Source organism: Danaus plexippus, chromosome 7 (assembly GCF_018135715.1).
Source record: "Danaus plexippus chromosome 7, MEX_DaPlex, whole genome shotgun sequence".
Taxonomy (NCBI): domain Eukaryota; kingdom Metazoa; phylum Arthropoda; class Insecta; order Lepidoptera; family Nymphalidae; genus Danaus; species Danaus plexippus.
The window spans coordinates 4,315,265-4,330,117 of record NC_083541.1 but is presented as its reverse complement, the minus strand read 5'-3'; the positions used below and the strand labels follow the sequence as shown (position 1 = coordinate 4,330,117).

General features: G+C 32.3%; 1 protein-coding gene across 1 annotated transcript in view; it reads left to right on the top strand.

Annotated features, from left to right (window-relative positions):
• Window positions 1-14,853, top strand: part of LOC116770884 (semaphorin-2A-like) — a 79,965-nt gene that overhangs the window by 34,540 nt on the left and 30,572 nt on the right. Inside the window, 1 exon segment of the mRNA XM_061520968.1 lies at window positions 14,649-14,736. Within this exon segment, the coding sequence (XP_061376952.1) occupies window positions 14,649-14,736 (88 nt within the window).

The window sequence follows — 14,853 nt, the reverse complement described above, 5'->3', positions numbered from 1 at the left end:
ACTTAAAGACTGCCTTTTTGATCTACAACGTCATATGTTTCGTATATAAAGGCATTACAATATGGTGAGTTTGTTAATACTCGCTGTATCTCACAGTTTTGCCTGACAGCTCTTTCAGTTGTTATGCCTCGAATGAGAAACGATAAGTGTAATATTTTCAAAGTAACAATTAAATACATTAAATTTGATCTATTATATATACAATTTTTTAGAAATCCCTATAATGTGTTAAGCAATAAATATGGTAATCACAAACGGTAGCGACATCTATAGATAATCAGTCACACAAAGGCTATAATTCTTCCTGATATAATATAACACAAAAATACAGAATAAATTATAGCTTCCGTCTTGTTCTTATATCTGAGCAACATTACGGTAAAGTCTTATCGAAATCCGTTAAAAAGTTTTTTGTGAAACAGCAACAAACATTTTTATGAACTCGCATTAGGATTGTAACTTAATATTAAATTTTCTTTAAACTAAATTCATACAGATTTTTTTGAGCAAGCCCTATATTTTAATCTAACTTTTAAATTCTCTTAAATTTTATTCAAATACTGTCCCTAGCTCTAAAATTGTATATTTTTCATATAATGTACAAGATTACCATTCGCATAGCATCAAAGAATGAGTCCGGGCCGATGTAAAGCAAACTTCCCTCGGACGTAGCGTAAAATAAGGATTCATAATTCAAATCGAAAAAACTTTCTCGGGAGCTGTAATTTTTTCCATCTTATAGCAAGTTTCGCCCTGAGGGGTCGCGATTCTTGACTCAAGGAAATCTAAGAGATGGTTTACATTTTTAGCCTTTCGCCGTGTCCTCCTCTCCACTTTATATCGTCTTTTGATTACTCTCTCAACAAGTTATGCATATTGTAAGACTCTTCGGCGGCGTTGGTAAGAAGAATTTTGACTTGCCTTTATTCAACGTCTTTTCGGCGTTGATGTCTCATTTTTCATACCTTTTATCTCTGCGCTGTCTTTATTATGAATGAATTTTGTCACAACTGATGGGGTTGTTAACATTTTTTATCATGCCGCAAACCCGAGCGAAATTTTCGTATAATGTAATACTATTTTAAAGATTCATTTTATTTTCACGCCAGATAAATTCACTCATTTAGTGCTTTTTAAACCAGTGCCAATATTCGTCGCTTATAAAACCCCTCAAACCCGATACACCCTAATTGTTATGGGGTCGTAACGGTGTCTCTAATGCTCTTAATGTATTTTTGGACATTCTGCAGTTAGCCCAGGGCCATTTTTCTGTTTTTACGAACCCAATGCATTTCCTTGTTTCCCCTTATTCTGCGTAACGTTATTATCAATGAATATGTTTCCAATTTCCATTGTCCAGTAATGCAGGAAATCTAACCTAATAAACATTTTCTACGATTTATTAGCTATAAAACATGCTTTTTATATATTAATAATGAATTCAATATAACAATAATGGCTGCCGATAAATTCTTATTACCGAAATAAAAGAAAAATGCAAGAAAATAGAAACATTCAGAGTTCAAAAACGTATTAGAAGTTTTTGACCGCATCCCCATTATAAAACTGTCAAGTGACGAGAAAATGATATATTTCGAAGCCGATAAAATAGAAGCACTGCAGATCCGAAGTCAGTTCTTATAAAACAGTTTCCTATAAAAGTAACAAAGCGGTAAATTAGATTTTATTTTATTTCTTAAACAATTTGCGGCCGGACACAGACAAAGGGCACATAGTTCGATGCTGGTCAGCAATTCAACGGTTTATGCGGGCACGTTTATTACTTACCTACACATACGAATGTGATGGGTATCGCTTTTTATCGATAAAATATAAGAGCGCAATATTATAATCACAATAATTGAAAACTAAGTACTAAAAAGTTTTTCTCTTTGTGTTTGTTTTTATATATTTGATAGTAATGTATCAGAAACGTACAATATAACAATAAATCTTTTCTCATTTAAATATTATGAATAAAAGCAAAAATATTAACACCTTTACCAAAAACTATATCTATTTATACACGTAAATTTATCAAAAAAAATTATCGCATTGAAAATATATTAAAATAAAACATTTATATTACATAATACTTAAAAAATCTTAAAAATGGAGTCATAATATCGATACAGAAAAATCATAGGTCACCAACATGCCTAGCGAATAACGCGGTAAGTTTGCAATGACCACTGGGCCCCAATCGCAAGCCGGACAATGGCCATGTTCTTGTTCACATTAAAACGCAGTTAACCGTTCTTTATTGTTTTATCCGCACGCCAATAAATGTCCGCGACTCCTGGGAAATGTAAGTGCGATTCGATTTCGCTACCTACGGTCATTAAAGTCGTCCTTTATTACCGAAATTTGCTGCACTTAAATCACTTTCAGAGGAATGCGAATTACCGGAATAAATAATACAACTGGACGTTTTATTGTAAATCTCGAACGACTTATTATTGTTTGGAGTACATGACCTGTTGCGAGGGTATTAAATGAAAGGATTCAGTAAGTGATCAAACGATAGGTACATAAATAAACAGGCACTGTGAACTTCAAGCCCCTTCTCATACTTGATTGAACTAAATCCCGTTATCCCTTTCTTCGAGGGCTGAACGTACTTGGAACATTTACAGTTTTCAGGTTCGGTAATCGGGGTGAGGACACAATAGAATACTCTATAAGTGATTGATTAAAAAATATATTACTTAGTATTTAAAGGTCTTCTGTGTAGTTTACAAAGCACAAAAGACTAATAACTGTAATATAAATGTACAAATCAATTGGAAATATGCTTTCTCTTTATGTAATCTATATGCCTAAGCCTATATGTAGTAAAATTTATTACGTATCTCATGACTTATAAACAACCTCAATAAAAACAAAGAACATTGTATTCATAGGAAATTCAACTCAAGTATATAAATTTACTCTCACAGCATAAATGTAAACAAAGGCATAACCACAGACCCATTAGACGCACCCCGATTCATTAGACGTTATAAAAGATTCAGAGAGCAAAACGGAGAAAGACGAAATCAGATTGTCTCAAAATCACGCGAGTGACAGAATAACGCGTCCTGACCCGCGCATTTATAATTCAAAGCGACGGGAGTTAGAGGTTGATCTATTTTCACAATAACATTGAGATCCTCAATTCAATTGTTCCAACCAGAAATAATATAAATATATGTTATGTATATGAAAATATTCACATTTAAAGTATGAAGTTAAATACATTTATCTATCACATGAAAGGCAATCATCATATCACATGGTACTCCTTTCATCAGCTCCAGAACGGTCACTATGTTATTCGCCTCGATAATTACGACCTAGAATAGAATCAAGGCAATCAGTAATTGCTTAATTGAGCTATAGCACGCTCTCAGTATTGGCACCCGTTCACACTTCAATAATTATCGGCGGAGAAGTTTTCAACGTCTGAATTGAAGTTTAAGTCATTATCGGATAAGTTAACCACGCATTGGATGCCAATTGAAACTTTTATCTGCCATAGCTTTAAACTAAGGAATAAAATTACAAAATTCGTCTACCGTAATGCAAGTCTGATATAGCTTACTTATTTAATATGTTGTTATTAAATTATTCATAAATATAATGTAATAACACTGAATATTCCCTCCCAATCTCAGACAAATATAATACAGATGTCAGCAATAGTCTGATTTTAATTCTCATGCTTTGAAAAACATAAAAATTCGTAACAAGGGGAAGAATTATAAATTACAGAGAGTCATGTTGTGGGTGGGGGGCATGTTGATTATACTAAGCAAGTTGCACTTAATGTTCAAAAACATCCCTATGCCCTACCAAAAGTTTTCCTAATTAATCGTAGAATTTTAATCATGATACTGGCGTTACAAAATTATTATGGACCGTTTAATTTCCCTGCCCTACGCCCTTCGGCATCTTACCAATGTGTTAGCGTAATTTTAATCAAGGGCGTGTGGAAAATTATTAATTTATGCAGACTGTCATATGCACTCAAGGAAAATAAATCTTCTGCGTTTGTTTAGGTAATACCTTGTAGTCGTAATTCAGCTAGGAACTCTAATAAAATTATAGCTGCGCTCTGTAACACCCAGATGGTGTAGCTAATGTCTTATAATACGGTTAGCTAAATAGCTTTTGGTTGGTGCATTGTTGTGAAGTAATATGCAGAGCTCACATAAATATCAAACAATTTTATTTACGAAACTTTCTATCAGATTCATAAATTAAAAGAAAAATTATTAGGCAAGATATTAACACTTAATGTCTCTTATAAGTTTAGTTGAATGTATGTTAAGCATAAATAATTGGTTTAATTTTAAATAAACTGGTTCAGACTTCCATAAATTTTCATAAGGTAAAATAAACGTACTTAAGATCTGTATAGTATTAAATCAAAAATTAAAAAAAAATTAATATAAAAAGTATGCTAAACAAAATTCTTAGGGATAATTTCATAACTACATTAACTACAGAAATTTTATATATTATATCTATATAAATAAATGTATTCCTGAAACAACTTAGTTTCTTTGACATGAATCGGCACTTTAGCTGTTCTCCAAATGAAATTGGTGTAGGAGTTTAGAACGTTGACAATAAAGTTCACTTACATGTTTACGTAGTTCTTCTGAAAATAAACTTTGAAGGCAAACTCGCTGGCTCTTAAAGATAAAAATATCATGTAGTGAAAATAATATTAAATTAATCGTGAGATCTTTGCGAACGAATTAAGCGGGACTGGTCTCGCATTGGGCCAGATCAAATAATTTTCGCGAAAATGAAACGGGGTGTATTTAATTAACTAAGCCTCCCCTAAAGTGCACAAGAATTCCCCGGTTAAACAACATTAGCATTCGTCAGGAATTTAATGCGAACGAAACTGAAAATGTTTATTCACACTTTTTTATTCGTTTATTCAGTTCTCCCTTTCACATGTGAATGCATTTGTGTACGAAAAGGAAAGCAATAAATTTTTATTGAATTTTCTTTTCGCTACAAAAGTTTTAATTACTGCGGCGCGGGTACGTGTAACACTGTTTTATAAAGCCGTACCTCAACTCTCGCAATCTCGCTACAACGCAAATTGTTTGTTGCGGTCATAATATACCTCATATTCACTCATTGACATGTAAATTTATCGATCACATAATTCATCATTGACTATATAAAATCCTGTGTGTTTGTAGAATAACAATTAGTTTATGATAATAGGTCATTTTAAGCATATTGTCATGAAATGAACGTTAGAAAATTAAAATTAAATAAAAGCATGAAAGAGATTCTATATAGAAATTAAGGAGGTCGAATCTGTCCACATTAAACATTAAGCCCTTACCTGGGGCTGTACTAAATAAATAACATGGGCAAATGAAAAACACCCACGTCCCATTCGGTTCGAACAGTGAGAATTCGAAGGAGGCAATAATAAATATGCATAGCGCGTCTATGCCACATCCTCTGTGATTAGTCGGTGGGGGGACGTGATACGGCTAGGTGAGTGATAGCGAGGGGGCAAAGGAACTAAGGTACCCCCAGCTAATAACGGAACGTGTCTCTCTCCATTGTATCGGCAGAATTTCTTGGATATTGCCAATATAGGGTGTTCACTTGTGCCTACTTTTGTTTCTGTCAATGTGCTATTCACACGACTGCGTCTAATAATATTGTCTTTATTGAGGGATATCCTTAATTCAATATTTACATTGTCATATTGTAGCCAATAATATGATATTATCTCAGTATATAGAGGCTTCATACGTGTTTTGTTTAGTTTACACTCTATTTGTTGGATAATTAATAATTATTAACAATAATTTCTTTTTTTAAGTTTAATTTAACTTCTAAAAAACCCGAACCCATGGGAAACTAACAAATTTTATTATTTCGTTAAAGTATAAAAATTTTATAATCTTTCATTTAAAAACAACTCGTTGTTTGAAATGGTAAACATTCAAAAGGAAGTATACAATAATATAGCTTAGCATTGTGTTATGTTTTATTTAATAAGTATTTTATCGATTTCACATTTCAAAGCCATTACTCAAGGTTTTCTATTTAGTTACGGTAGAGTAACAATGTCAATACAGTACTCTCATAAATTTAATTCAGACTGTCAATACTTAAATTACAATTAGGGTTCAATCGCTTTACTAAACTGAAGCAACTGTAATCTAATTCCTCTTATTCCAACTCTAAACTTTTTTATTTGACAATACATATTTTCAAAACAAAAACAAAACATTAAAGTTCTAATCAACCCTCAAAAAAATGTAGAATTCATGACACGTAGGAAAGTAGAGTAAAAATTACAAAGCAATTAAATCAGTATATCGAAGTAAAAACAGCATACGGATTCAAATCCACTGATTATATTTATTGTTATTACACTCAGATGGCGCGAGAAGCGTTACCATAATAGAATTAGAAGCCCGACGCAGTCCTAAACAAATTTCAATTTCCAAGTATAACTGTCCGTTCATCCCTCGAGGAAGCAGTAAGTTATTGCCTGACAATTTCAGCGATTCGTCATGAATCAAAATAATTTCCCATACAACTCGCCCTGAAAATAAATGATTTATTCAGATGAATCTATTATCCTTTCATATCGAACGCTTTTAATTTATTCATGAATTTTTATGCAATATATGTATATGTAGATATGGAAATAACTAACAACTAACATGTTTAGATTTCCAAAGCAAATAAATCGTGAATGATGTACAAAAAGTTAATATTGATTAGTAAATTTTACTCAACATTTACGGAGGTCGGTTATTAAAAGAGACGTCCCAGAAAGCATTTGCTGTGTCACGGGTCTTATTGATTTCACAGCAATAAAAGAATCGATGCGACCTTAGCTTCCCCATATACTTTTAACGGTTCAATGAGCGTAAATTGCAATAGGATTCCTTACAGTGGATTGCCTCCAAATTTTCTTTAAACCGGCCGTGTCACCTAAAAAAGAAATTGTCCTAGGTGTTCTCACAAGTTTGTTACATTTTCTTAGAATCTAATTCTCGATAGTGACTATCTTTTTCACATAGAACAGCTAATGTCAAGGACCTAAAGGTGTGTTAGATAAATTCTCACAGAAGCATTTCGAATTAATTTAAAGTGAATTTGTCTTGATAATTTATTTTCCACTTAGTTAAAGTACATCGTGATTCGAGTAAAAAAATACAGGCATGGTGTCTACTAGACTGGAAGACGATCCTGTGATTGAAGTTTACTCAATTGACTGAGTTTGCTTAAGAATTTGTGTAAATTATTTTGAAGCGTTAAAGCTTTCAGTAAAAATAACACAAAATTTTAGAATTAATTTGTGTAATAAATCATTTAAATTCACGTATAATAACATTAAAGTCTGGAGTTAAATTACATTAACCTGTGTTAATTGTATCTTTTTTATAACAAAATGGCTTGCTTTTGATTATAAAATAAATGTTGCCAAAATATCTCCTACGGATTGGCCCTATCGCTGTTCCATTTAAAGACATGATCAATTAGTGTGTTCCTTCCATTAAGTCATTGTTTAAATTAAACAATACGATTTGTCATTGTATCTTTTACCACCAAGATAATCTAGAATATAAAATATATTCCTAGCCAGGATATATCGCAAAACCAGAAACGTGTTTTCAATATAACAGACGCGTGAGAGGCAAACAGGTATCAATATTGAAAATATCAGGATATCAATAAGCATGACACGCCGAGATAAGGGAGCGTGCTTACCCGAGATTGTCCACGATTACCGCTCAATCGGTATCACGCCCGTTGTATAGAACAAGCAATAAGCATCCACAATACCAAAATGTTTACGACATTTTATCGACATCATCACTGAATATTCGTTTATTTTATGTTTGGACTGGCCTTTAAGTAACCGTGGAATCCTGTAGGCAAAAATAAGGCTCTATAATATAATTAAATAAAAAGTACTAAGTAATTCTTCATTTTTGAAAAACAAAGACACATATATATGTATATTTTAACAAACACACAAACTTTTTCAATCGTTATTAAGAATAACTACTCCTGTAGAAGCATAAACATGAAAAAAAAAGTCATATTAAAGTCCACGTATCATTTAAATCGCCAGCAGTTCTAAAATGTTCACTTAAAACATAAGTTGTGTACACAACATTAAAAAGTATTAAGCAAATATGTGTCGGAGTTCATTGGATTTTGCGGATGCTCAACGTCGAGTGCAGGTAAAATAAACACCTCATTTGACTTTATAATGCAAAATCGCTTTTTTCAATCCGCTCTTCAATTTTGCGCATTATGTAGGTAATTCATTGGAACGTACATATATTACCTCAAGTTTAATTAAAATGAACAAATTGCATCTCTTTTACAACGGATATTTAAAAGAACTCTGGTCCATCGAAAATCAAACAATAAGTACACTAGAAACATCTTAGAGTGTTACTAAGTTACAAATGTGGCATTGGAGGGAGATAAAATAAGGTGAAAAGCATGTGACGGCTGAAAACGAATAAGAAAAAACGAAACAAAATATTTATACAAAGAATAGGGTAAGGGGGTAATGTTCAGTAATAAAATTTTATACGCCTTAATATTTTACAGTACGATGAGTTGAGGTGTGTGGCATATTATGTTGCCTTAGCTTGGTACCAAAATTTACAGCTTCTCCCTGAGGTGTGGAAACGTAGTGTATTCCGATGTAAGGACTTTGTTTACGATAAAAACTTTCCCCGTACCAACGAGCACAACAAATAAACCATTCTGTGCAGACTGTCTAGCTTTAAATTATATTTGAATTCATCCTTAATTTAATAAGTTTTGGTTTATAATTTTAATATAGGAACATAGTAACCAGATACTGAGTATTAGAATCGTATTATTCAATATGCAATGAGTAGGTAAAAATTTAAGCGGCGAGGACTACGGAGAAATTAATCCCTACGGACGAGTTCCCGCGTGTTGTGTAAACAAGCGTCCCGAAGGCGAGACTCACCGAGACTCCGTTTTTCCAAGATAATTTCATGTAAATGAAATTCACATTACCCTGTTTCCTATTCGGAGCCGTATACTCGTTCTGACGTGTTTTCATAGCACGTTTATTGCCGTGTTTTGTCTTTATTATCTTGTAGCTGTCACTACTTCAGTCTGGCACGCCAGTGCATTTTTTGCTGAGCAGAAGCACTGAAAGACTTTTTATTGACATGTTTATAATATAATAAATATTGTTTTCTATTAAAAGTTGCGTAATCTTACACAATAACGCATTCCTTGCAACATATTAATACATATAAAGTAAATTCATTAACGTTATGACATAAAAAAAATATGTTTATAAAGTTTGACATAAAGTTATCGAATTGAAAAACTTAATCAACTATACAAAGCAATATCAGGAGTACGAAATCTGTTTTATATCTGAAGCTGAGAGGAAACACTCCAAACACCGCAACGATTTTCTAAACTATTACCATTTGGACCCTTATAAAGGATCTAAAGTTTTAAGAGCGCGTTCGCTAAAAATACGGTGTCGCAAAAGTTTTCTTTATTAGTTTTCCCCTTTAATCCGACCGGGCGTGTTCCAATGTCTTATGGCGAATTTTCAATCTGAGTCTGGGTGGAAGCCAATAAGAAATCAACTATTTGTTCCCTGATTCCCGTGCATTGGTTCTAGGGGAGTCGATTCTTTACGACAGCTTTTACGATTGAAGGTGCATTCGGAATTAGTCCGCGTAAACGGAAAAGCCTTTTCATGTCTGCGGAGATGAGTATCAAAACGATTACAATAGCTAACGGAACGAATTTCATCGTTATGCTTAAAATTATTAAAAAACTGATGTTCTCTAATACTTTATCACCTTTACATATATGCTGCATAAGACTTGATTGTTACTGCTTATAACATTAAGTATTTGTTTTAATATTTTTAATAGAGCTATTGTAAGCAACACCTTTGTTCATAACAGCATAATAAAGTAAAGTTAATAAACAGTAAAGCGTGGAATTCAAGCAATCTTTCAGTTTCAAAGCGCTTGTAAAACGTTTGCGACATATTAAATCAACGATTCCACAGATACTTGTCTGTTCTGTGTTCATTAAGAGCTTTTATTAATTAATATATGAAACAGACAAGGCCGAGCAAAAATGGATCTTGATTTTTGTTTGAAGTCTTAATAACGTAAAGGAGACTGTTTTTATTAAGTTTACCTTTTATTTTGTATATATTTTCTACCGTCCTGGTTATATTCAATTTAATTTAATGCATGAGACGAAAAATATTTTAAGTTTTCCACCATTCGAGTCCGACGATTTAATTAAAAGTTTGAAGAAAATTTAAAGATATTACACTTCTTAATAAAAAAAGTATAGTAATATACAACGAAATAAAATTGTTTAATGCACTTATAACTCAACACTTCATTACTTTGTTCATAATATTTCGAACATTACCGGAGATGGACCTCTTTTAAGTCTCAGTAACTGCTTTATTACGCGGTTCATATGAGATTACTTGCTTCCATTTTACGACACTTTTAATCGCTGCTAAGTTACATTCACGTAAAGTTGAACATAACCACAATTCACCAAATTTAATTTTCATATAATAGGCTTCGTATAAGGAAACCATCGAATTTCTACAAGGTCTCAAATTCTACTTACTTATTCATAGTAGTTTTAATAAAAAAGCTAAGAAATTAGGCATAAATTTTGTTTATACATATCATCATTTAAAAAATAGGGGAATCCCCCTGACAAATAAATCATAGTATAATTAATCAATGACCTTCACATCGTATAATTAGAAGAATATTTTTGTGCTGAAAAATCGAAGCACGCGATAGGCTTCTTTACTTATAAACTTAATTTTAATTGGTCATTTTAACAATTTTAATTAATACTGTTTATTATATAAGTTTATAAAATGCCAACAGTTTATCCTTTGTTGAACGTCTCTTGCACGGAATTGTTTTTAAAGTACAATGCGACACTTATTTCGACAATTGTTCGCCATAGCAGTGATAGAAGATGTTTGTCTTTCGAGAACTGGACACTTTACAAAGCTTACAAACTAAAAAGATAACGGTCTTAAGTTGGAATTTAATGCTTCAAAATTTGTACAACAGAAATTTTTGTGTAAAATATTCTAAACCATCTATATGACATATTGCTTTAGATAATATAGCAAACTTTATCTTATAAATGCTTTAAAGTCTGCCTCTCCTTTAAAGTTGTTATCTAAGTCAAAGTTACATTCAATTTACGAGCATAAAATCGAAGCTGAAACATTTATGCAGCAGTACATTATGTAGACACGTGTTGCGATTAACTCGCTTAACTCACTTCGACTTGCCTTCTCCCAAGTAACAGTGTATTCAAGGCGATCGTGACTGAAATATCATATTATAAGCAAGCTAATTTAGTTTTGCGGTTCGCTCCTAGAGACGCTAAGAATCATTAGTTGTGGTTAAGACGCACTTTAAGACTCAATGGATTCATTTTATTCAAAATATTATGTTAACAATGTTGGTATATAACGTTCGTTTTTTGTTCCGTGTTATTTAAAACAAACATTAGGAACAACAATTACAGTAATAATTAACCCCCTTTTCAATTACCATTAACCGTCAAAGACCGTCCAAAACAAAACCTCGCAAAGCCATAAAACTACGCACCCATATTTAATTTGGAGTTTGGCGTGTTATTGTTAAAGACAGCGATAACACGAAACATAAACAGCCGTAGGCAACATTCTAAATTAATCCAATCCACCAAGTATTAGAGAGCTAATGGGCTAAAGTTCTCATGTAAGCCAATTGTATGCTGTTAATCTAATCGCTACCGTGTACGCTGCTGTAACAGTTGCCAGATGAATAATACGCGATTTTTGTTGCGAGTAACCTTCTAATCAATCAAAAATTATTCCGTATTTTGCTTATCTTGATTATTTATTTATTTATTTTATTTGAATCCGAAATGCTCAATTGATGATAAGACTAACATAGTTGCGAACAGAAGCAGTAACCGTTACTGATCAACATTTTGGGTGAGATAGTATCACAAAACGTGCTTCCTAACTTTCTTGAACTCCAGCTGTGATTTTAACCTCCCTTCCCTCTGCCTTTACCCTCTGACCGGAGTGACCGAGCTCATGCGATAAAACAATTACCACGACGTAGTCCGTTACACGAAATTTCACAAATCGGAAGGCCAAAATTATATAAAAAGATTTAATTAAAACGGTACCTTGTTAATTTTAGATAACATCTACTTAATTTATAAAATTATCAGTACTAGTTAATAGCTTTATTGAAATTTTAATGAACCGGTTTCAAATTAATTTAATATTTAATAAGCTTCTAGTAATTTTTCAATCGTGCTAATTCTGTAAAAATATCTAGGTTATCTAAATTCAGCTTAAAAATTGGCTAATATTAGGTAATTGCTGTTTTCTAGTGGTAGTTGAAAGATTTGCGTGTCGACAAGGCTCATAGGAATCTTGATACAACGCGGTCTAACTAATTATAGTCGCTGAAACCTGAACCTTTGTCAGAATATTTAATAAATAAAATATATTAACCCAAAATATTCAAACATTAGATGACACAGATTAGAAAGATGGTTATCTATGTTAAACACAATATTTATGATTCAAACAATGGACAATGGAAAGCTTTGTAAATTATTTATAATATTTCGAAATTTTAAAGAAAACTATTTGAATTTAATGATAAAATGTGAAAAAGCCATAGCCGTAACGTCTCGAGATACGAAACTACATTAACACATTGTTATAAAACTACGTTAGATACCTGTATGTAAGATTGAATGATGAAAAATGTATTGCCACTGAATACATTATTGTGATGCTCGAAGACGCGACAGTGCGAGTGAAATATGCAAAAGGTTTTATTGCGGACTTAGGAGCTGGGTCGAAGTTGTTTGAATTTTTTATATTTATTTTTACGAATTAACTAGAAAGATATTCTTCCTTAACTGAAAGGGTTCTGGTTGTTATTTTTAAACATACTTTAACCTCTTATTTATTCTAGAAACATCAAATGTACAGACAGGAAATGAATTAAAATATTTTCGAAGCTATTTTCGAAGCTAATATAATTTATTGAATTTCCGCAACAAAATTATTTAATGAGCTTATGATTTGGTTACAATAAACCATAACTTGTAACACATATGTTATAACAGCCACAGGGATGCGGTCACAACCAATATATACAAGGCTTTGTACTCACAATATTTTCCTACTACATGTTTAAACAATACAAAATGTAAATATTATTACGTTACTCAAATCTTACATGCAGATTGTTGATACAAGGTAAGGTCCCAACGGCGTCGCCGCAGCGACTTCTGATTTGCACCTGCTATTCCCCGCTACAGCATTCTCTATTCAAACTTAATTTATTCTGATACATTGTCACCATCATGAAGGCTTATAGGACTTTAATCGAAGTGTGAGCCTAGTTTATCTTTCATCATAAAATTTGTTGGTTAGTTTAAATTCATTGCTGTTGATATCAATATTTTGTGATTTTACGATGGAAACAATTTGGTCATTGGAAAATTGAAACACGCGTATTGAAGCGCTATTATTAAATAGATCCGTATCGAACTATTTATACAGAATAAATATCAGAGAGCAATAAAAATATAAAATATTACATGACTTTAATTTCATTATTCAACAGTCTCGTATAAAAGGAATATGAAGGCTTCGTAAAAATATATTCCTGTCTGCGAAGGTGTGCATTGAAAAGACTTCCGCGCGAACTCGTCTTCGCCGTGAGTTTTTTAAACTTAACGCTCCAAAGCACATGTACAAAGTTAACGTAGTTGTCAAAAATGAACACAAGAATATTTATGTAATGTTTTCTCTTGGTGAAATGTAAATAGTCTTCGTTAATGTTCTATACGTTTCTTATTCCGTTTTGTGGTGTATTACCGTCAGAAGAACAATTTCATCTGAAGAAAAAATACCTACCATTGAAAAATATGGGAATTAATAAAAATTGCGGTAAATGGAAATCTGGCTAACCTACCACCAAAACCTGTAAAGAATATAAAATAATGTGACTACAATCCCATAACAGATCCGAACATAACTTTTGGTCAAAATCAAAATGCAATAAAATAAAGCAAAAGTAGACACAATTCCCAACAAAGCGACATAAACATGCGATTACTTTCCAACTTCGTACAGATCACGTACATTTTACGATATGTAGTTTATTCGCTTGCTGTTCCAACGATATTCATTTGGACATCAATGACTCCGGCTGTAAAACTACAGTGCGTGACTCGACCCCGTTTACCTATGTCCCCACGTGTAGTATCTGGTATCCCACCCAAATATCAGATAAGCATAACATAATTGCTAAAATATGGTTAATGCTTCGAAATCGGAAATATTTCATCCAATTTATGGTCCATTGATTTTATTACAAAGAAAAAACGAAACTTAATATAACTTTAACAAATTGGATTTACATGGCTAGCACGAAACCATACAGCAGTATTCTAGATATATGTACCTGATTTAACTTTTGACCATCCAGACATTATTATCATAATATTTATTTATATATAATATTTATTTTAAATTCATTGCATTTTATTCTTTACAGATCATGTACGGGAATTCTCTTGTGGCACTCTATACTACAGAACCTTCTTTGTGGATTCCAAACGCGACGCTCTCTACGTCGGCGCTATGTAAGTTTTATATTTCACTATATAAATAGAAATAAAATCCTTGGATACATATTTATCTACTTTATCGCCTTATTTCCATATTTCATTTTTGTTTGTCTACATAAGGATATACACATA